At 34.7% G+C, this 23453-nt stretch overlaps 2 protein-coding genes and 1 pseudogene across 4 annotated transcripts; 1 reads left to right on the top strand and 2 right to left on the bottom strand.

Moving 5' to 3' along the window:
* Window positions 1-1842: 1842 nt before the first annotated feature.
* On the top strand, window positions 1843-4609 carry LOC107818591 (heme oxygenase 1, chloroplastic-like). Its single transcript, NM_001326024.1, is given in 4 exon segments — window positions 1843-2254; window positions 3296-3519; window positions 4326-4433; window positions 4517-4609. Coding segments are annotated over 4 exon segments (837 nt in total).
* Window positions 4610-5538: 929 nt separating this feature from the next.
* LOC107818676 (putative late blight resistance protein homolog R1A-3) lies at window positions 5539-11073 on the bottom strand (annotated as a pseudogene).
* Window positions 11074-15333: 4260 nt separating this feature from the next.
* LOC107818760 (putative late blight resistance protein homolog R1A-3) lies at window positions 15334-21935 on the bottom strand. Of its 3 annotated transcripts, none has more exons than XM_016644842.2 (5): window positions 21712-21935; window positions 21522-21572; window positions 17773-20388; window positions 16974-17165; window positions 15334-15978 (listed from the first exon to the last, which is right to left on the bottom strand). In XM_016644842.2, the coding sequence occupies exons 1-4, from the start codon at window positions 21764-21766 to the stop codon at window positions 17098-17100; spliced, it is 2790 nt and encodes a 929-aa protein (XP_016500328.2). In that variant the 5' UTR covers window positions 21767-21935; the 3' UTR covers window positions 15334-15978; window positions 16974-17097. The 3 variants fall into 3 exon arrangements, with proteins under 3 accessions (XP_016500328.2, XP_075098461.1, XP_075098462.1); XM_075242360.1 differs by lacking the exon at window positions 15334-15978 and adding an exon at window positions 16019-16867; XM_075242361.1 differs by lacking the exons at window positions 15334-15978; window positions 16974-17165 and adding an exon at window positions 17181-17330.
* Window positions 21936-23453: the final 1518 nt, after the last annotated feature.

Genomic DNA, 23453 nt, shown 5'->3' with positions numbered 1-23453 from the left:
GAATAATTCGAATTCACGTTGCATAAGGCCCATTAAAAAGAAGAGCGCTCCCTAAAGAAAATAATTTCATTCTCAGAGTTTAAATCCGAGATCTGATTATGAATAGCTAGATTAGAGACTATTCTTTACTGCTATGGATATATAAAATATGGCAATAATGACAAATTTCCATTTCTTCAAACTGTCACCTTGGAATATTAAAAGTTGGATTTACTTTAACGTTAAGTAAATTACAAGTTAAATTTTGGGTAAAACTCCACTAATTCCAGGGCACTGAAATTATAAGAATACCAACAAGGATAGAAATGTAATACAATATGCAGATTTACTTTGTATAATAAAGATATAATAGAAAAGGAGTAAAATATTATTGAGACCTACTAACGATCCATTTTATTTATTCATTATTTATGCAAGTAAAGTTTTTTTCATACGTTTTCTATGGAACGTTCCGAAGGGGACCGTAATTAATTATTTTCCTTTAACAAATGAAAAGTAAATCTTGTTTCTTTCTTTCTTTTTTTATGGAAATTTATTAATGCCACTAGCAATTCCATCTCAGCTTATGCGTATAACAAAATTTTTGCTTTTTAAAATCAAACTTATTAATAGCGCCATACAATAATAATAATAGTAATAATAATAAGAAGAAGAAGAAGAAGAAGAAACTCACAACAAGACGATAAATAACCAAGAAAACGTAAAGGGCCAAATCAAACGACGTTGTATTCATCCAATTCTCTACGGTTAAGAAAGCTTTTCCCAATGAAAAAAGAAATCAAGAAGAGAGAATATAACAAAAAATGGTCCCTTATATTTTACGGTAGATTGAAAGTGGTCCCTTAAGCATATTACTGAAAAGTTTTGGTCCTTTAAGTTTGCCAAATGTAAGCATATTCAGTTTCCGTCAAAAATATCTAATAAACTCTGGTATTTAGATTTAGCAATTTTTTTTAAAAAAAATAGAATTTAACATGAACTCACATTTGAAGATGTTGTGTATGCCATTTATGGTATATTTATGCTATTTGTGGAGTCTGTTGCAGTTTACTGCTATTTTTATTTATCTTTAGCAGGGGCGTATTTAGGGAGGCGGAATACCAAAAACTTATACTATACATATAAAGCAAAATTTGTTTACACTTTTATATATAATATTTTGAATCTTTTTGATACAATCCAAAAGCATAACTTAGTGGTCAAGAGGGCAAAAAATCTTCACGAGGGTTGGTATAGTTTTTGGTATTATAGTTTCTGGGATTTGACGAAACTTTTCTTGCGTTGCTGGTTAAGACTTTTTTCTCTCATAATTTTTGGTAAATCTAACAATCAAAGTTCATTATATATTTGTCAAAAATCTAAAAATACTTACTTTTAACAAACTTAAAAAATCAAAACTGCTCAGACATATAATCAAAGGACCAATATGAACCTATACCCAAACACGAGGGACCATTTTTCATTTACATAAAAAAAACAAATAAAAAACTTTATCTTTCCCTCAAAATAAAGAAACCAATCCATGGAGGAAGAGCTTAGCCATTTACACAGTTCACAACACACTCATCAATACATCATTGAAACTCTCCCCATAAAATATAAATTCCATCAAAAGAAAATTCCTTTTTATATTCAGTTTCTAGACAAAACATATAGATACACAGAATTCTGTATCTATACCCTTTTGCTTCAAGAAACTCCATAGCCATTATTAAACAATAAAGATTCAATTTTTTTTCTTCTCTTTCTTCAATCATAACTCTTTTCTTGTTCCAATCCATTCAATCTGTCATTTTCACACAATTTTTCTAAATACCCTTTTCAAGAAATCTTCCTTTAAAAATGGCTTCAATAACACCCTTATCTCAATCGCAACCCCTTTATGAAAAACCCCAATTTACACTACTGAAAACACCTCAAAACCAGTTTTTTGCAATACCCTTTTCAAGATTCACTCAAAGTTCAAAACTTTCATTGAAAAAATCAAGAATGGTTGTAGTTTCAGCTACAACTGCTGCTGAGAAATCCAATAAAAGGTATCCTGGTGAAGCTAAGGGGTTTGTTGAGGAGATGAGATTTGTGGCTATGAAATTGCATACTAGGGATCAGTCTAAGGAAGGCGAAAAAGAACCTGAAGGTCAGCCTATGGCTAAATGGGAACCTAGTGTTGAAGGGTACTTGAGGTTTTTGGTGGATAGTAAATTGGTTTATGATACTTTGGAAAAGATTATGGAAAAGGCTCCTTTTCCTGAGTGTGAGTTTTCTTAACTTCTCCATCCAATTTATGTGACTGTGTTTGACTATGCACAAAGTTTAAAAAAGATAAATTTTGAAACTTGTGGATTTAAACAATGACATAAATATTTGTGTAGTTGTATTATAAGATTGAAAGTTTAAAGTCAGATTGTTTCTAAATATAGAAATGTGTCATTCTAGAGTGTGAGTTTTGCTTAATTTCTGTCCATCCATTAGAATTCTAATATATTGTTTTGTTTGGTTGAGAATATGTTTTAGTCGTGCTAGCACTTTTACTTTATGTATTATGAGTTTTTAGGAGTTGTTTAGCCTTTTAGAGATTTGTAGGTCAGTAGAAAATATAAAGAACTTCTAGTACTTATTTATTTTATATGATATTGGTCTAAGATATGTCCTGAGTGCTCCATATATCTTAACTCTTAAGCAGAGGTGTTTCCTAAGAAGAGTCAAGCATAGTCTACGAGTGGTCAAAACTTGAGAAACAGATGAAGGCATTCTCTAGCTGTTGGATATCTGTGAACATGCTCCTTTTTTTTTCTTTTTTTTGGACTTGTCTTATGACATGGCAATATGAAGTGTGTAAAGATAAGTAAATTGATAACATGAATCCATCTTCCGGATGTTATAGAAGTTTAGATATGACTGAAGCATTGAATATGCTGATGTTGTACCCGATCCGTAGCATTTCTGCCTTAGTTCGTGTTCCCCGGGACTGTTCTACCACCCCTCCTTTTCTTGTTTGAGCGTTAGGCTTAGAAAATTTGTGCTTAGATTAATTAATGCTTTCAGTAGTAGCTGGAGTTCACGACACGAAGTTCTGTGCTTAGATTAATTAATGCTTTCACTAGTACCTGGAGTCTACAACATGAAGTTGTTTTGCATGATGAGTTTTACCCAAAAAAACATGGCTTTTGCATACACAGAGAAGTGATAGTGTGCCTTACTATACCGACAACTCACTCTACATATACGTGCTAAGCTAATAAATGAATGACTTGGTAGAAAAATAGAATCTTACTGCTCTTTCATTTGACTGCAGATGCTGAGTTCAGGAACACGGGATTAGAAAGGTCAGAGAGCTTAGCAAAGGATTTGGAATGGTTTAGGCAGCAAGGTTATGCCATCCCAGAACCATCAACTCCTGGTCTCAACTACGCTCGTTACTTAGAGGATCTTTCAGAAAAGGATCCTCAAGCATTTATTTGCCACTTTTACAACACATACTTTGCGCATTCAGCTGGAGGTCGCATGATAGGGAGAAAGGTCAGTAAAGTCTTCTTTCTTAAGTTTTTAGTAGTATTCCACATTGTCCTTCTGATACTGTGGTATATCAAGCTAGAATTTTATCATAGAAATATCGAATGAGCAAAAATTTAGCTGTTTTTAAGTCATAATTTGAAGAGTATCCTAGGCAACCGTTGTGCGGAGAACACATTATGTTTGTCATTACACCCATGTATATAGGTTCATATCCACTTCCCTCTTCATATTCTGTTTTCTATTCTCCACTTGAGTTGCCTTTTAACATGGATGTGAGGGGGAGTGGACAATTTAGTTTGTACAACAACTACTGTGCCTCAGTCCCAACCAAATTAGTTCATAGGCCTTAAAATTTTCGGCATTACATTTTTCTCTATTTACCTTACTTTCATTCATTTCCATGTACTCATTAGTGCTTCAACTTTGATGGATAATTGAAATATTATAAGTTCCCGCCTTTATCATCTCTTAGTCCCAAAACCAACTACTGGTTGAGCAATGTGCGACTGGAAGTTGTACAGTAAAAAACAAAATTTGAATATTCTCATTAGAAAGTCAGTTTTAAAAATGCTAGGCAGATGATAAACGAGGAGATTAGAAGAAATGTAAAATACAGGTAATCTTAAGCTCTCTATACAAATTACTTTGTTAGACTAGTGGTGTCTTCCAATTCCCCCCGCCTAAAACTTAGTTTGGTGGTAGAATATCTATTGCATTTTTTTCCCTTTCCCTTCTCATTTTTAGAGTAGCGTTGTTGAAAGGGAAAGGTGGTTAATTGTCCACCCAATCTTGCCTCTTCTTGTTTTTAGGTGGCTGAAAAGATACTCAATAAGAAAGAGCTGGAATTCTACAAATGGGACGGTGACCTTTCTCAGCTGCTGCAGAATGTTAGAGAGAAGCTGAATAAAGTTGCAGAAGTAATCCTAACTTGTAACTTTAATCTTTCTTTTACCTAACTTATTCATTGATGGTTAACGTGATGCATCGATTCTTTGCTCAGAACTGGACTAGAGAGGAGAAGAATCATTGTTTGGAAGAGACGGAGAAGTCATTCAAGTTCTCAGGGGAAATCCTCCGATTAATATTGTCTTGATACACGGCTTTGCATTTGTTTACTTGTTAACTTGTACATTGGATGGCCTAAAGCTCAAATTACTGTGAATAGTCGTGTTCATTTTCGCTTTGGAATTTTAAATTCTGTCTATTATGTACAATAACTTGATTCTATTCAAGTATTATGTTGTCATTCATCTCTCAAAGCTGCAGCTGCTTAACTTAAGGGGCTGCCCACCCAGTTGCAGTATTTGATGTTGGTTTTGTGTTGAGGACACAGACACCAGATTTGTGCTTGAGTCTGGTTTTGTGTTCTACTGCTTCTATATTAATTATTATTAGGGGTCGTTTGGTTGGAGGGATTAGAAAAAACAATCCTACCATAAGTAATACACGTGTCGTTATCAGTAAGTTACTGGAGAAAGCTAGAGGTGAGTTGCACCAAAGAGAATCCGAAGCCATTGCACCCAAGGGTGTTGCCTAGTGGTGCATAACGTGGATGCATCTCCCAGTAAAGATGAACTTCCTTTATTTCGTAACCTTAGCCTTAGATTCCCTAGAAAGAGATTCGTCTTTGCTTATTTTGCCTGATCATCGGCGCGGGAATGCTTTTGCTTAACTTCTTGTTTCTCTCTGATATCATCCAGCTGATAATATAAAGAGATATATAAAAAGTGTGCAGCGAACGTACTTGTAAATTATCCATTTCAGTTTTTGAAAATCTGCTGTGTATAGTATGTTAAGTTTTGAAATCTGCAATTTCCTATACATGAATGGAAAAATCTGCAGTTTGATTTTGGTCCAGTTTTGTGTCAAATTTTGCAATATCTACAGTTTTGAAAATCAATAGTTTTGTAACCATCTGTTTAGTTTCTTTGGCTGTCCATTTTCTGTCTAGTTTACTTGCGCCTACAACACAACCATTAGAACTACACAATCAATGGAACTACAAATAAGCAACTTGCCATAACAACACAACCATTAGGAATTACAAATAGTTGCAAATACTTCTTGCAAAAGAGAACCACAAAACTTAAAACTATAGTTACATATGTAAGTATGCAACTAACTGAAACTAAAATTACATATGCAACTAACTTGAACTAAAATTATATATGCAACTACAATCACCATTACAACTACAATAAGATTTCATTTCATCAACCCAACGACAAGAAATCCAACGAATAATGCCCATGAAATCAAAATGATAATTCTCAACTTCTTGATTTTCTCTTCTAAATTACTAATTTTTCCGACCTCCACATGATTAACAAGCTCCATTTCTTCAACTTTCTTCTTCAATTTGTCTCTTTCATCTATAATAACACCCAAAGAAGTTTTTAACTCTTTGATCACAATCACTGCTCTTCGGGGGTGCTCTTCGTCATGCCATTCCCAAAAGTCACATGAACTAACCTACAAAAAATCAAAATATTCAATGATATATAATCAGCCATTTCGACTAAATAATCACTAATAATCATCACTTCCTTAAAAGAATACCTATAAATCAGTACCTAAACCGAGCAAATGAAAAGGATGCCATTAAGCCCACCAAAAACGAAAATAAATTCACAACTTACTTTTGGTCTTGGACATTTGTAGAACCTCCTTCCAGCATTGGCGTCAGTCCAAGCAGTCAAATGTAAAGCATTCAGTCCGCAATTGCATCTTCTCACATCCAGGATTCCATTTGAATCCACAGAACCTTCAAACATTGACACAAAAAATCAATTGGAGCGAGGACTTTTTTATGAAATGGTTCAACATATGAATTAGGGTTCTTTAATGGTTGAAGAAGGCGATTGCTTTTTCCATTTATTTTTCTGATTCTTAGGTCACTGGTACTATCTTTCTGGCCTCTATTGTTGTTACTGTTCTATTGTCTCTCTACTCCCTGGGTAGTAGTTTGACAATTCACAAGTATCCAGATGCGGATTTAGAGTCTGTTCATTCTAAAACCAGAATTTAACTCGGATTACGTGTGTTCATCTAATAATTTTTGGAGATACACGCGTTGACCCCTTATAAAAATGATGTACATATATAGTAATACCCAAAAGTTACTTCAATAAAAACATGGAAACTCACTAAAAATTGAGGTAGCACCTTATGCACAGAAAGCTCCAATGCTTCAGAAGGCAAAAACATCACTAGAACTACTAAAAATGAGGGCATTCAAGACCATTACATTGAAAATTTTACTAACTAAATAACAGTTTTAATTACATTGATTTGGCTAATAAAAATAGTTATTTAAGTGTCATAAGCAATTTTTGGAAGTTCATTCTGGAATATAATGTTATACTCACCTGAATATGATTGTACGATGTGAACATCCACTGGCTTGTTTCCGAGGTTATCTTGTTCTTGTTGAATTCGAACAGCAGAAGCCTCGAGTTTGAGCTTACAACCACGCAAGTCAATTAGTTGTAGTGAGGTGATTTCTGCAAACTCAATGGGTATCTCTTCCAAAACTCTGCAATGTATAATCACGAGGCGCTCAAGGACAGGAAAATTGTCATTTGTAGCTTTCCAGTATTTGAGATCATTCTGGCCAATTAGCAAAAGCTTCAAACTAGTAAATCCCCCTACAATTGGATACCATTCTTCGCCTTTACAAGCATTCAGTCTCAGCCTCAGCACCTCAAGTTTAGGCAATTCACCTATGATGTCCAAGTCCTCCCACCTTAGTTCAATTTGACGCAACTCTAACTTTTTCAGCGTTGGCGGAAAAGTTTTTGCACTTGGAATGGTCAGTGGTGAAATCCCATTGTCTAAAGACCACCGATCATATAATTTAAAACTCATTGTTTCAAGTTGATGCAGATGGACAAGATTGTCAACAAGTCTACATTCTTGAAATATTTTATAGTCACATGAATGACCACATATTCGTAATTTTTTAACATTTCGAATACCTGAAATAACCTCCTTTGTGCAACAACTTGGAGACAAGCCAGAGATAATTTGTACATTTGAAAAATTCAAGTACCATAGATGTTAGAATACCTCATCAACAGATTCACTTAGAGGATTTGACAAATAAAATTTATGCAGTTTGAGATGCCTTAATTGCATTAGTTCCCAAATTTGCTCTGGAAAAACCATAGATGTTGACTGATACAAACCAGCAGTCGTGAATGTTTGTAGATTCCATAACCTGCAAATTTCTGGAGGGATATTGCAAACACCCCAGACATTGCTAGGTACCTCAACCAAATGAGAGATAGTATATGCGGAGGGAATGACCTATCAAACGATATAGGAGTTAAGTCCAAGACTCTGAGTAAGTTGAAATGAACAAGCTCCGATTTGAGAGTAAAGTTGTAAGTATAATCACAGAAAGTGAGAATAGAATGAGTTCGCTTCAGGAGATGGTTGTCATCATCATCTGTTTGCCTTATTAGATGATGGTGTCCAGGGGTAAGAAGGGCCCTATAAGAACCATAGTCGATAACATCCCCATCAGTCCATCGCTTAAAGGGCTGCATTTTATGCCTAGTAAGATGATGACATTGATCATCAAACACAATATCATCGCTATGTGCTTTTTGTGCTTCCGTACCATCATATACAATGTCATTCATGGCAAAAGTGTTTTGGCTTTGAGCTTCTCTCAAGCACAGCTCGTATATTAGATCATGAACCTTACACGTTCTAATTTTCGTTTCATCCCAATTTTTCTTACTGACGAGAACTAAACATCTATCGATAAGATCTTGCAAACACTTGTCAGCCTCCCCTTCCAAGTCTTCTTCCAACTTCAAAAACCCCGCAGCAATCCATAAACTCATCAATCTCTTCACTGAAATCTCACTGTCTTCTGGAAAAACTCCAAAATACAGAAGGCATGCTTTTAGGTCACTGGTCAAGTGATTGTAACTCAACCCAAGCACATGTAAACATTGTTTATCAGGATCATTTGTGACAAATGACTTGACATCTTCAGCAACATTTTCCCAATCTTCTATTGTCCTTTCAGATTTAGACAAAAGCCCAGCAACAACGACAATGGTTAACGGTAACCCCTGACATTTGTCTACAATTTGTTTCCCAATAGTCTCAAATTCAGATGGTAGTGCTTCATTTGCAGACGCGATACTTTGGAAAAGTTTCCAACTCTCAACTGGACCCATGAGATCCATCTGCAAAGAAAGATTCTCTGTACCAGCAGAACAAGCTACTTCAATGTTACGGGTCGTCAACAATATTCGACTCCCATTGTTTTCACTTGGAAAGCATAGTCTCACGTCATCCCATGCTTCACTCTTCCACATGTCATCCAATACAATTAAGTACCTCTTTCCCTTTAAACTCTTTTGTAGCATGTCAGCTAGCTCTGCCTCATCGTCCATGTTAAATTTGTCGCCCTTTGTATGACGCAGAAGGCTCAACAAGATTTCCTTTACATTATGTTGTTGAGATATAGTAGCCCACGCGCAAACATCAAAGTGAAGTCGAGTGGATGCATCATCGTAAACTTCTTTCGCCAAAGTTGTTTTACCAATGCCCCCCATCCCCACTATCGGGACGACTTTGAGTCTACCAGACGAGCCACCATGTTGTGTCAGTTCTACAAGCAACCTTTTCCTTTGATCATCACGTCCCACCATATTGTTCTCCACATTTGGAGTATGCTTTTCTGAACTTGAGTCTTGAACCAAAGCTTCCTTTGATACCTTTTTGCCTTCATTTTGAATCTTTGGTGACTCATTCGGGAGATGATCAATCTCCTTTGCTACCTGTTTTAGGCTATCACAAAGCCTCTTATTTTCCTTTTCTTTCTGCATTTCATCCTTTGCCATTAAAAATTCTGTTAGTCGCAATTGAATTGTGTGTTCAACAGCATTTGCAGCTTCTTTTATCTGTGCTTCCAAATCGGTCATTTTCCCAGAATTGTTGTTTTTCTCAAAGTTCTTGAGTAATACTTCCAAGAAGCTAACTTTTTCACGAAGAGCGAGAAATTCTTCTTTGTGATCACAAACTAGAGATTGCATTGGCGAATTGGATGCCAAGACCGACTCCATCGTTCTCATAAGAGAAGCAACACTAGCATAAGCCATATCTATTGTATTCCAATTATGACCTGAAACCTGCAAGTTGCAAGACGTCAATGTTGGTATATTTGTACTGTTTGATTCTGGTGCAAATTATATTGTAACATCCCGACCTCCTCGAGCTAATCTTAGATGAAATTTGAAGCTTGTCATGTCAAAATGATGTGGAAATGTAATGAATGAAGGCTTGGAAACAAAGAAAGTTGGAAAATAAAATAAATGACAACAGAACATGCATGAATTAGCCATGACTCAACTTCAGGATGGTTTAACTCTTAATTTAGAAAGAATTTGATCATAACTTCTAAGAGGAAGTTTTAGGCCTTAAACTCTACTTTCTAAGGGTTAAAACGGTTCGTCAATTGGTCATCCCTACACAAAGTTATCGCCAATTTACTAAATGTGCAATGTGCAGAAATGTAATGTACTGGCGTAGGGCGGAAAAATAAGGGGAGAGGCAGTCTAAAGTGCCAAATATAGTGACTTGGGAGCACCCTATACTTATGTAAGAGGACTTGGGAGCACCCAATGTCTAATAAGAGGATCAGTTCAAGATTTGAGGTAAAGATTGAAACTTAATCATACTAACATATGAAATCTGATGTATTGTATTTATCCATTGCACTGTATTTTTATTAGGGAACTAACATTTATATACAACTGAATTGACTGAGCATCCTCTGTGATTAGTAGCAACCATACATTAAAAGTACATGAACAACCACTCTAGTGCACAAAGCATCCTGCATTCACGTTGGGTCCGTAAAAAGGCCGCACTCCAAGGGGCACCCACGACTTACAAATCTTAGATCCGCCACTATGTGAGACAACCTCTTAAACTATACTAGAATGTAACAGACTACAAACAACAACATACCCAGTATAATCGCACATAATGGGGTCTAGGAAAGGTAGTATGTACTCACGCGAACTTCATCCTACCTTGTGGAGATAAAAAAATTGTTTTCAATAGACCCTCGACTCAAGAAAGTATAAGCACCACATTAGTGAAAAGAAAAATAAGAAGGGGCAACAACGAGAAGCCATGTAAAGGCAGCATAAATAACAACAAGATAGTAAGATGATCGAACGACACGTAGTCATAAAAACCTAATACCAGCAAAATATTATATGTACCAGAGGCTCGTCAAAATCGTCATTCCCAACATATTCCAAATTCTTATTAGATTTGTTATTATTGCCATAATACTCTCAATAAGTTTGGTATCTATCCTAAATGTAGACTTGTACTGTATATAGTGCTAAAACTTTGATCAGCCACAAGTGTTCTTTAGCTCTAAAGTAATCAAATGACGAGTAAGGACAACTAACCTTTCAATGCAGATTGGCAATGCAGGAGGGTTTTGAAGTAGCAACCAGCTACAAAAGCAATCTAGTTACTGAGTAAATTCCATAATATATCGAAAGAAAGAAAGAGTTAGTCTTCTTAAAAAAATTGATGAGAAGTTCGATGAGAGTTGACCCGGAAAAGTCAGAGCGTTTATTTGTTTTATTCGCAAAAGGAGTATTGTATTATTATTATCCCAAAATAATACACCTTCCGTTTCAATTCAGACGAGGTACTTCGACTCGGTACGGAATTTAAGGACTTTTGAAACTTGTGATCTTAAAAGCTTAAGAGGTAAAAGTTTTGTGGGGTAATGACATTTGTGTGGATATAAAATTTTCTCATTAAGGATAAAATAAAGAGTTTAAAGTTGTATTATATCTAATTGTAGAAATATATCATTCATTTTAAAACAGACTAATAAGGAAAATGTGTCATCTAAATTGAAATAGAAGGAGTATTTGTTTTGATTGTTTATTTAAAATTAGTCGTATTGTATTGTATTGTTAAATTAATTGTTCGGAAATAATGAAAAGCCTCATTCTACGAAACAACCAGTGTGGTGAGATTATTTTCTATTTTTCTTTCCAATTATGTCCTTACTTATTCTCTATAATTCTATTTTATATTTTACTCCACCCAATTACCTTATTTTTGCATTCGCCGCCGTCCAAATCATTGGTTCGTTCTCCTGTTCCTTTTTTCTGTATCCTTTATCTCAATCCATATTATTTGGATACTTTTTGCTGATTTTAGTTTACTATTTAATTTGCTCAGGTTGTTTCCCTTATTTGAAACTACATGTATCTATGACCATATTTTTGTTCTACGAAATAATATATTATAAAGAAGTGCATCAAAATATGGAGTCATATATTGCATAAAGACGTACATGAATATATGGAGCAAATTATAAAAAATTACAAGTGTTCATGTTCACTACTAGAAAACTGGCATATTTCGTCCAAGGAATAATGAGCGAAATCGATGAGAAAAAAATCCAACCGAAATCGGTCGGAAATTGTTAAATTGGTCGCAAAAGTCAACAAAAATATTTCTCACAACGGAAATAGTGGTCCCACAGAAAAAAAATAAAAATTCCGACCGATTTCGGTCGAAAATTGATCAATATTTGACCAATACCTGGTCATACTTGTATATAATGTACAAAAAAAAAAATTATTAAAAGTTTTCCAAATTTTCTACCGAATTCGGTTGGGAATTTTGAAATTATTATTTCCCGCCTAAGAAAATTGGTTTTAATATAACAAAAATTATATATATTTAATTAACCAACCGGAATAAGTTATAATTAAATATTTCCGACCGAGTTCGGTCGAAAATGTTGCCCGCAACAACCGATGGAAATCGGAACGTACTGAGTTTAGCCCCATGTGCACGGCACCTAGCGGCGCTACTTGCACGAGGCCTCGTCGTTCCGTTGCCAAAAGCCATCAGCCGCCACGAGCGATGCCAGACACAACTCACAACAACCGATGGCAATCGGCATGTACATATCTTAGCCCCATGCGTACGGCACCTTGCGGCGCTACTTGCACGAGGCCTCGTCGTTCCGTTGCCAAAAACCATTAGCCGCCACGAGCGATGTCGCCTCCCTATGTTGCCCGCAACAACCGATGGCAATCGGTACGTACTTAGCTTAGCCACATGCACATGGCACCTTACTATACTATATATACACGAATGCTTGATCGGTGGATCAATTGAAAATTCAATTATGTTCGATTAAAACTTACTATAATTGAATTAAATTGTATTAATACAACTTAATATAATTGGATACAACTCAATATAATTGGATCAATTGAAAATTCAATTATGTTCGATTAAACTTATATATATATATATATTGATAAGATATATATATTGAATATAGCTTATAGCTTATATACCAATTACTTAACCAATGTACGATATATTTAATTCTGGTTAGTTAATATATTTTTTTATATAAAACAATTAATGTGTTATTTCAGGATTATAAATGAAATTTTAGAAAAAATAACTAAGCATATTTTTACATTAAAATGTAATCATAATTTTATTCACTTGAAATAATTTTTTATTGATTTATGGAATCCTTATTTAATGCACTCTTTTTTTCATAAAAAAAAGAAAAGAAACAAACAAATAATAAAATGGATAGATTCGTAAATAAATATTCCATGGGAAGAGAAGTAGTGGGTTTTTCCATGGGAAAATAATTTTTTATTATAATATTTCAAAAATTCCGTCCGATTTCGGTCGGAATTTGAAATTATTTTCTTGTCCCACATCGGTTGAAATGGGAAAATAATTTTTATTAAAATTTTTCAAAAATTTCGACCGATTTTGATCGAAAATTGGGAAATACTCTTGTCCCACATCGGCTAAAAGATGTGAGCTTTTCAATCTTATAAGTTGAGCTTTGATGCATAGAGTCCAACATTTATGGACTAACAAAAATAAGCAAATATAGGAAGGGTTGTAGTTAGTGCTTAGTAATAAGATTTAATATTCTATATTTAGAATTGGAATTCAATAAAATAATAATGACAATATATACTAGTACTAATTAGTAATATAGTAATAAGACATAATATTGTGGTGCTATGATATCTCGGGCTCGGGAGTATACATGCAATACAAAAAATATATATATCTGGAAGATTTCTAAAATTATTATATATTTAAAATTCCGACCGATTTTGGTCGGTATTTTAAAAATTAAATTAAAAAGATTAATTAAAACTGACCGATTTCGGTCGGTAAATGTAGTTTGACTGTCAGTCAACGCATTGAATCCGACCGATTTCGGTCGAAATACCTTAGCGACCATTATTTTTCCGACTAATTAAAAGCGGTCGAAAATCAGTCGTTTTTTCTCAATTTCAGACCGATTTCGGTCGGTTTTCCTGGGCGAAATTAGCTAGTTTTTTAGTAGTGTTTTTTCCTAAGTCGATATAGTCAAATCAGAAAAATAAAAATATTATTACTTAACAACTGTAAATGATATAATCTATCCAAATATTATATCCATAAAAATACAAATGATACAGTATAATACAATATATTATAAAACAACAGGTAACAATAATACAAAACAACTGCATTTGACTTCACATTAGATAATCTAGAGCGATACATGCACTAAGATTTGATGGAGAGTATTGCATCCGTGACTCACCGCTTATTTGACTCATTTTTTCAAAGTATATTTTAAAATATTGACATCTTTTTATATTTAAAAATAATTTAACTTTAATTTTTTTTTTATCTTAGTAACATGATTTTATAACAAGAAAATTATCTAAAATATATAATAGGTTTTATATAAATTTCGAAAGTTTTCTTGCACCGTCATATACACCTTCGCATGGGGTGCCGTTATCTTAAAAAATGTGTTTGAGATCCACATTTTGTGCCACATTTTACAGGGTAATATTATATTATAGCACATGCGCAACATTAAAATATATAACACACCATGTTCGGATGGTTATAACTGCTAAGTTTTTAAGTGTGGTGTGAATATGAAGGGAAATAAGAATTTTGAAAAGATTCATTTTAGGAGAGAACTTTGTCTTTCATTGGAAAAATAGAAGAAACATATTTTGCTTAAATAGAAAAGCATTTTTTCTAATTCTTGAAGAGCTGAGTAGAAAGTAAGTCTTGCGTCGTCGTTGCTCAATTTGGGCCTCGGCTTCGATTTTGAATTTGGATCCCCAATATTATTTGCCCTTTTCCATTATTAATTTAAAATTCACGGTATTTTTCTAACGATACAAGAAATTTCCCAAACAGTAATTAACAGAAATTTGAACATTTTTGCCCAATACACACTTTGTTCACGAACAGGCATCTTTATACCTATTGAACTCCAACTCGTTCGCTATAAAATCAGAGGCTTTGCCTCAGTTTTTACCACCGAAAATTATGCAAACTCTCCCCTCTCTTTTTTTTTCTTTTTTTTTTTGCATCATTGCATTGTTTTCAAAAGGTGAGTAATTATATAGAAAAGAAATGACCGAAAAAAATTCAAAGAAACATAAACGGTACTTAGTAGTTTGACTAGTCACAAGTATCCAGAGGCAGATTTAGAGCGTATTCAACTAAATTCATAGATTTCAACTCGAGCCACATGTGCGAGCGTGTGTATGTGTATATGAATTATTTTTTAAAATGTGTGAATATCACGACTAGTCAGAATACACAGACTCTAAATCTTGGATCGCTATATTAAAGCATCTACAATGAATATAATAGATTACTTGATTATAATACAAGGTCTTTAGTGTAAAAATCACATTTTCTCACCAATCGAAGGCAATTTCATTAAGTTTCAAAAGCAAATTTTTGAAGTTCATTCAAAATCTGATATATAATATTGAACTCACCTGGATTAGGCTTACAGTTCTTTAGCTCAATTAGCTGTAACAAGTCAATATATGCAAACTCAATAGGGATCTCTTCCAATCAAGGCAATCTCTCATTTGTGGCTTTCTAATTAATACCTGATATTAAAGGGCAGCAGTGGCGAAACTAGGAATTTTCCCAAGGGTATTCAAATTTGAAAGAAGTGAAAAACAATTCCCGACCGAGGGTGTTCAATATGTGTTATATACCTCTAAAACGTAATATTTTACCTATATACACAGTGTAATTTTTCGACGAAGGGTGGTCAGTTGACCACCATTGTAACCATGTGGCTTCGCCCCTGAAGGGTAGTCCAGTGTACTAAGCTCCCACCATGCGCGGGGTCCGGGGAAGGGTCGGACCACAACAGTCTATTGTACGCAGGTTCACCTTGCATTTCTGCAAGAGGTTGTTTCCACGGCTCGAACTCGTGACCTTCTGGTCACATAGCAACAACTTTACCAGTTACACCAAGGCCCCTCCTTCTAATACCTGTTACTCCTTCAGTTGGATGTCATTCTCTGCCATGACAAGCACATAAATTCAGCTTCAGCTTCAGGTCCCTCACACTATAGCCCAGTCCTGACCAAATTTTAAGTTTTCGATCAGGAAAAGCTTTTGCACTTGGAATACATTATACACAGAGGCGAAAAAAATGACAGGATTATAAACTTTAATAGCACTCAATGTTTCAAGCTGATATAAATGGACAAGATTATCAAAGTGTTTGAATTCTTTCCAATGTGCATAGTGTCTCGATAAGTTTCAGTTTCAGTATTGGTGTTGGTGCTGTATCAGAAGTCACTTTCACTACCTTGTGCTGTAGTTTATTCTGTTATATTGCTTTTATTCTTTAGTTTATATCCTTTATTAATCATTGAGGGCAAGTGCGTCCCAAGCTTTTCAACTAGCCCATTGTTGTCCACATGAGATTTCAATAGTCTCGCATCGCCATTACCGTTATTCGTTTTTGGCATTTTAGGTCCATAAAACTAAAATTCCACTAGATTTCAATATTTGCGTGGGCTATCTGCATGGATCCGGGCGACCGGACCCGACTCGCCTAAAATTTTGCCGGGACATAAAAAAACGACCTAAGAAACAATAGTCATTGTCTCACCATGACTGTTCCTCGTTTTTGACATTTTAGGATCATAAAACAAGAATTCCGCCTGATTCCTAGATTTTCGTGTGCTATAACCCACGCTATCTGCATGGGTCCGGGCGACCGGACCTGACTCGCCTAAAAATTCTTCAAACTCAAATATGAGTTATTAAACATGTGTACTGAATTCACAATCACTTTGGAGCAATAGATTGCTGAAACTCAGTAACATAATGATAAATTCCAACAATGGAATAAGATAACCAAAAGTCTTAACAGTTTTCACCAAGATGAATTAAATCCCTGGACTTCAATCCTTCCACTCAAACACCATAGTTATCGAGTAGAATCCGACGCTTGTTATTTCTATATTCAAGAAAAAACACAAAACCAGCAACAAGCTTAAAGAGTCAGGTATAAGTTAGAAGCTAAGTTACAACTTGATTATTGTCAAAGAAAATATTTCTTTTACCTCTACTTCTTCTTCTTCTTTGATGACTCAAGGTTCATATTAGGGAACGGAGAGTGAGAGGAAGAGGGGGCAGCTCTCGGCCCGATCATCCAATTCGCTCCAACAGACAGGCATGGTTCTGTAGTCAAAGCTCGTCTTCCTCTTCCTCTTCCCCGTCCTCTTCCTCCTCCGCTTTTGCTGCTGAATGTGCTCCTGAATAGTTGAGAGAAGCTGAATAAAGTCACAGAAATAAAATTTCTAGGGCTCCTTTCTTTATACATCCATAACTATAATTTGCACATTACAAATCCTTATGCACGGAAAGCCCCAAATCATCAAAGGCAAATACTCATCTACAGCATCTAACGCCATTTTGACCTGTAATTTAGTTTGCATTTCATTTATCAAAGTAATTTATTGAATAAAAATAATTATTTGATCATTATAAAAGATGCATACACTTTAAGTTTCAAAAGCAATTAATAGAAATTTCACTCTGGAATATACACCTATATCCATTGTAGGAAAGAACATCACCTATAACTACTCAAAATAAGGAGATTCATGAATCATGACCATTTGAATTATTCTACTAATTTTATTATCATTGTTAGCACATTAATTTGGCTAATTGCAATTAATTATTTGGTCATTACAAAAGAAAATACTTATATTTGTTACACCTACGACTTAAGATGTTGATCTGTTTAAACACTCAAAATGAAGCATTCTATCATCCAAATGTAATGTGTATTAATCAAGAATAGGAAAGCTAAAGCAATTACGCCAAGTTCATTCTGGAATATGATGTTATACTCACCTGAACTGATAAGCACATCCACTGGCTTCTTTCCGAGGTTCTCTTCTTGTTCGTGTTGAATTCGTGCAGCAGAAGCCTCGAGTTCGGGTGTACAGTCAGTTAACTCAATTTGTTGCAGTGAGTCAATATATGCAAAATCTATGGGTATATCTTCCAACTCAGAGCAATCTCTAATCACGAGGCGCTCAAGGACAGGAAAATTGTCATTTGGGGAATTCCAGTACTTGAGATCGTTATACTCAATTAGCAAAAGCTTCAACTGAGTAAATCCCTTTTCAGTTGGATGCCATTCTTCGCCACGACAAGCATACCTTTTGAGCTTCAGTATCTCAAGATTAGGAAGCTCGCCTATGATATTCAAGTCCTCCCACCTCAGATCAGTTCCATACAACTTTAACTTCTTAAGCATTGGTGGAAAAGATTTTATACTTGGAATGGTCGCTGGTGAAATCTCATCTAACACCCCTCGAAACTCAAGTTCAAGACTCAATGTTTCAAGTTGATGTAGATGGACAAAGTTGTCGAAAAGTCTACATGCTTGAAAACTTTCATACTCATCTCCTCTATTGATTCTTAACTTTCTAACATTCCGAATCCCTGAAATAACCTCCTTTGTGCAACAACTCAGAGACAAGCCAGAAATAGTGTGTAGATTTGAGAAATCTAAGCACTTCTCTTCTTCAACAGATACAATTGGAGGATTTGGCAAATGAAATGAACTCAGTTCGAGATGCCTTAATTGCATTAATCCCCAGATTTGTTCTGGCAAAATTGTAGATGTCAAATGATATCCACCAACAATGAATGTTTGCAGATTCCATAACCTGGAAATTTCTGGAGGTATGTTAAAAACACCCCTGCGGCTATGCAACACTAGGTACCTCAACCAAATGAGGCATAGTATCTGTGGAGGGAAAATATTAATCTTTATGCAACTCAAGTCCAGGATTCTAATTAAATTGAAATGAGTAAGTTCTGATTTAAGAGTAAAAGTTGAAGAATCTCGACAAAAAGAGAAAATTGAACGAGTCCTTTTTAAGGAATTGTTGTCGTCATCATCTGTCTTCCTCCTATGTCTAGGGGTAAGAAGAGCCCTGTAAGAACCACGGCGCAAAATATCATCAGTCCATCCCATAAAGCGCCGCATTTTATGCCTATTAAGATGATGATAAGGAACATGATTTGGCTCATCATTGAATACAATGTCATTAATGACAAAAAATGTTCTTTTTTCAGCTTCTCTCAAGCACAACTCATATATCAAATCATGAACTTTACATGATCTAATTTTTGTTTCATACCGACTTTTCCTGCTGACGAGAACTAGACATCTGTCAATAAGCTCTTGTAAACACTTCTCAGCCTCTTCCTCCGACTTCAAAAACCCCTCAGCTGTCCATAACCTCACCAATCTCTTCACGGAAATCTCACTGTCTTCTGGAAAAATTCCAAAATACAGGAGACATGGTTTTAGGTCACTAGTCAAGTGATTGTAACTCAACCCAAGCACATGTTGACATTGTTTATCACGATCATTTTTGACAAATGACTTGACATCTTTAGCAACATTTTTCCAAACTTCTATTGTCCTTTTACATTTGGATAAAAGCCCAGCAACTACGACAGTTGTTAGTGGTAACCCTTGACATTTCTCTACAATTTGCTTTCCAACAGTCTCGAACTCAGATGGTAATGCTTCATTTGCAGGTATAATACTTTTAAAAAGGTTCCAACTCTCATCCGGATTCATGAAATCCAACCGCAAAGAAAGATTTTCTGTACCAGCAGAGCAAGCTACTTCAATGTTACGGGTAGTCAATAATATTCGACTCCCTTTGTTTTCACTTGGAAAGCATAGTCTTACGTCATCCCATGCTTCATTCTTCCATATGTCATCCAAGACAATTAAGTACCTCTTTCCCTTTAAACTTTTTTGTAGCATGAGTGGTAGCTCTGTCTCATCTTCTATGTGAATTATGCCATCCTTTTCTTTCGTAGAACGCAGAAGGCTTACCAAGATATCTTTGACATTATGTTCTTTGGATATAGTAGCCCATGCACGGACATCAAAATGTGATCGAATGGTTACATCATCGAAAACATCTTTCGCTAAAGTAGTTTTACCAATGCCCCCCATCCCGACAATTGGGATGACTTTGGGTTCATCGTTGAAGCCTCTTGTTAGATCGTCGAGCAACCTTTTCCTTTGATCAGCACGACCCACCATATCTTTTGATGACTCATTCAGGACGCGATCAATGTGCTGTGCTACTTGTTGCAGGCTATAACAAAACCTCTTATGTGCCTTTTCTTCCTGTATTTCATCATTTGCCACTACCATTTCTGTTATTCTCAGTTGGATCGTGTGTTCAACGACATTTACAACTTCTTTTATCTGTGCTTCCAAATCTGTCATTTTCCTGGATGCATTGCTTTTCTCAAAATTCTTGAGAAATACTTCCAGGGAACTAACTTTTTCGTGAAGAGCGAGGATTTCTTCTCTGTGGTTACAAATAATAGATTGCACAGGCGAATTGGACGTCAAGAGTGATTTTATTGTTCTCATAAGAGAAGCAATACTAGGATAAGCCATATATGTTCTATTCCAATTATGACCTGAAAGATGCAAGTTGCAAAATGTCAATGGGGCTATAAATAACATGATCAGCAAAGTTGCAAATTGAAGGCAAAAACAGAGAGAAAAGTGCATTGATTTGGGCTAGTAAAACGGAAAGTTTTTGAGTACCTTCTTATAGACGTTGCGTCTATAAGAAGGTACTCATTGAGCGTTGTTTGGACTCAATGAGTGCAAATTGAGTTGATTTGGACTCATTGAGCGTTGTTGAGCTTGTTGGGAAGGCTAAACGAGGTAAGCTAAGATGTACCTCCTTTTAAGCCGATTTTTGCTAAAAATGCATGAAACTAAGTTTATGAAAATGTTTTAAAGTGTTTGTATAGCTTCGTTTGAGCAAGCGAGCTATGTATTCCACGTTGAAATGAATTATGCTATTGTATGGTTTAATACCTACATTTTTATATCGTATGTCAAATGTCTAGAAACCAAATGATAGCACTATGGTTAGTCCCTAATGACTTGTGAAGATTCTATGAGATAAGATGAAGTTCAAGCTAAGGTTTTGTGCTCTCATGTTTAACTTGATTTCAAAAATATTTATTTAATTAAATGTTAAAAGTGATGTTTTAAGATTTATGCTATGAAGTGTTTATGGGCTAATTATTATGCCAAATTCTTGATGAGTTATGGATATAAAATGGTCGAATGATGATGCTAAATGTTATTGGGAGAACTTTAGGAGTGAGAGGGCATTCATTTCCACAAGTTGAAATGTTTGTCTAGAAACTACACGTGTCAGTATAGGATAATAGTTAAATCAAAATGGTTACTATATGTGCCAACCTAAATTATGGGGTATATTAAGCTAAGGGCTCGTTTGGTACAAGGAACGAGGGAAAATTAATTCCGAAATTAAATTTGAGATGAATTTATCCTACGGATAAAACAGTGGTATAACTAATCACAACATTAGTTATCTCGGAGTTGTAGTATTATTTTTATCCCTACGGGAGTATGGGATAACAATGTCGGATAATTAATCCCGGAGTAACTTTTTTCCTTACCATACAACCCCTATGGGTGCTCCCTATATTTTAGGTGGCTTTTCCGATCAAGAAACTCCAAAAGTTTAGATCTATCCTAAAATTAGATATAAAATGACAAGAATGCTAACCTTTCAATGGCAGATAAGGAAACAAGAGTGCTGAAAGGTAGCAAGCGCGTACTGCAAAAATACATGGAAAAGAGAAAACAAGAACATAAATATGAATAACAATCAACAAATGGATGACCCAAGAAAGATGGAGTAGTATAGTATAGTAACCAAGAAAAAAGATCTGAGAAGACAGAGAAAAATGACATACCTCTAAAATGGGCTGCAATGGTGTAGTCAATCAAGGTACCAATTAAATTCCACATAAAGAACAAAAGAGTTAACTTTATTCGATGACAACTTCAATTAATTATTTAAAATCATGTTGGTTAGAAAGCATCTGTTTTACCACATGGGTGTTAATATTTTATATAAATCATATTGAAAAAGAGGACCTATGCTGGTAAAAAGAGGAGCGTTGAAAAAAGGTCATATATTTTGTTTAGAACATTTAAGATTAAAAAGCCGATGAAGGTATTGGTTTTAATACCTCGTTATGAACATAGTAGGTCCTCCTATGTCTATAGCAACATCTCGTTATGAACACATTAGAAAACATATGGGACCGCATTTATAGAATTCATAATGAATTGGTTTTAATATTTGATGACTAAATATGAGTAAATTCACAATGTGATTTAAACTCCAGTAAATTTTAACTTATATACACGGATGGTAAAGATTTTTTGCACTATTTATAAAATATAACATGCTATTTGCTTTATTTTCAAGGTTACTAATTTCTTTTCTTATTATGAATCGATATCACCTGATAATATATATATATAATTGAGGGACCTTAGCTGACAAGGTGACAAGTCTCTTTAACCGGTATACATATTTTTCTAATTTCTGAAATTTTTGACTTGTTTCATATTTTTTCCTTTTATGTGCTATAGTTACAAATCCAAAAGGCACGTCTTCAATTCTCTTAATGCACTTCTTCTCTTTCCTTCTATTTCTCCTATCACTTTCTTAACAATGGTAACGATTGCACCTTATACTTCTTTTTCTTTGAGAATTTCCAGCAATCATAACTCTTTAATTTCCTTGAAATAGACGTGTCATTTACTTTTGTTAACTTGGCCTTGATCATTTCCCTTGACTTCTATTATCATCACTATCTAAATATTTTCTCAAAAATCCTTCCGTTGTCATTCACAATACTCTACAAAAAATAAATATTTCCTCTTAAGAAAAGATGGAATAAACCAAAGCAGATAAGATAAAGAGTAGGAGAATAATGTCAGTGATAAAGAGAATGACAGTTCCAGCACCATCGTTCTAACAATGCATTAACAATTATAGAATACAATACCGTAATTTATGCTCTAAATTTTTGTTTGTGTCATAGATGATTGAAACGGTGTTATAGAGTTTAAATATACTTTGAATCTTGATGGATACAAGTCATAATTTGCTATAAGAGAAGAACAAAATAGAATTGTTTTTGTTCATTATTTTCTTAAAGTACATTTTTTAAGCTGATTTTTTCTTTAATTATTTTGTTGAATGTTTTGCTTTGCAATTTAGTAAAATGCATGGTCAACTGTTTGTAAGGCAACTGTTTGTAATTTAGTAAAATGCATTTACCCCACCATCTTCCTTTATCCGGCTTGGGATCAGCAATCTGGCTCTTCAATATATTTTCTTGAGAACAATAAATCAAGAAGATAAAATATGATAAATGGTGGTGAATCTCAATAAATCTCCACCCTAGAACACCAAAAAACATAAGGGTGTGAGTTGTGACCAAAGCGGGGACTATAGGGTAAATTCAAAACGGAAAAGGATCAAATATACTTTTCTACTTTTTTAAATGGTCTAAGAATACCTCTCGTTATACTATTAGTTTATTTATACCTCTGCAGTCATATTTTTGGTTCAAATATACCAATCATTTAAACTGAGTGACACATGTCATTGTCCTGTTGGCCAATTCTAAATATTTCC

The sequence above is a fragment of the Nicotiana tabacum genome, chromosome 21 (assembly GCF_000715075.1).
Source record: "Nicotiana tabacum cultivar K326 chromosome 21, ASM71507v2, whole genome shotgun sequence".
In the NCBI taxonomy this organism is placed as follows: domain Eukaryota; kingdom Viridiplantae; phylum Streptophyta; class Magnoliopsida; order Solanales; family Solanaceae; genus Nicotiana; species Nicotiana tabacum.
The sequence above is the reverse complement of the archived record's forward strand: the minus strand, read 5'-3'. Positions and strand labels throughout refer to the sequence as shown.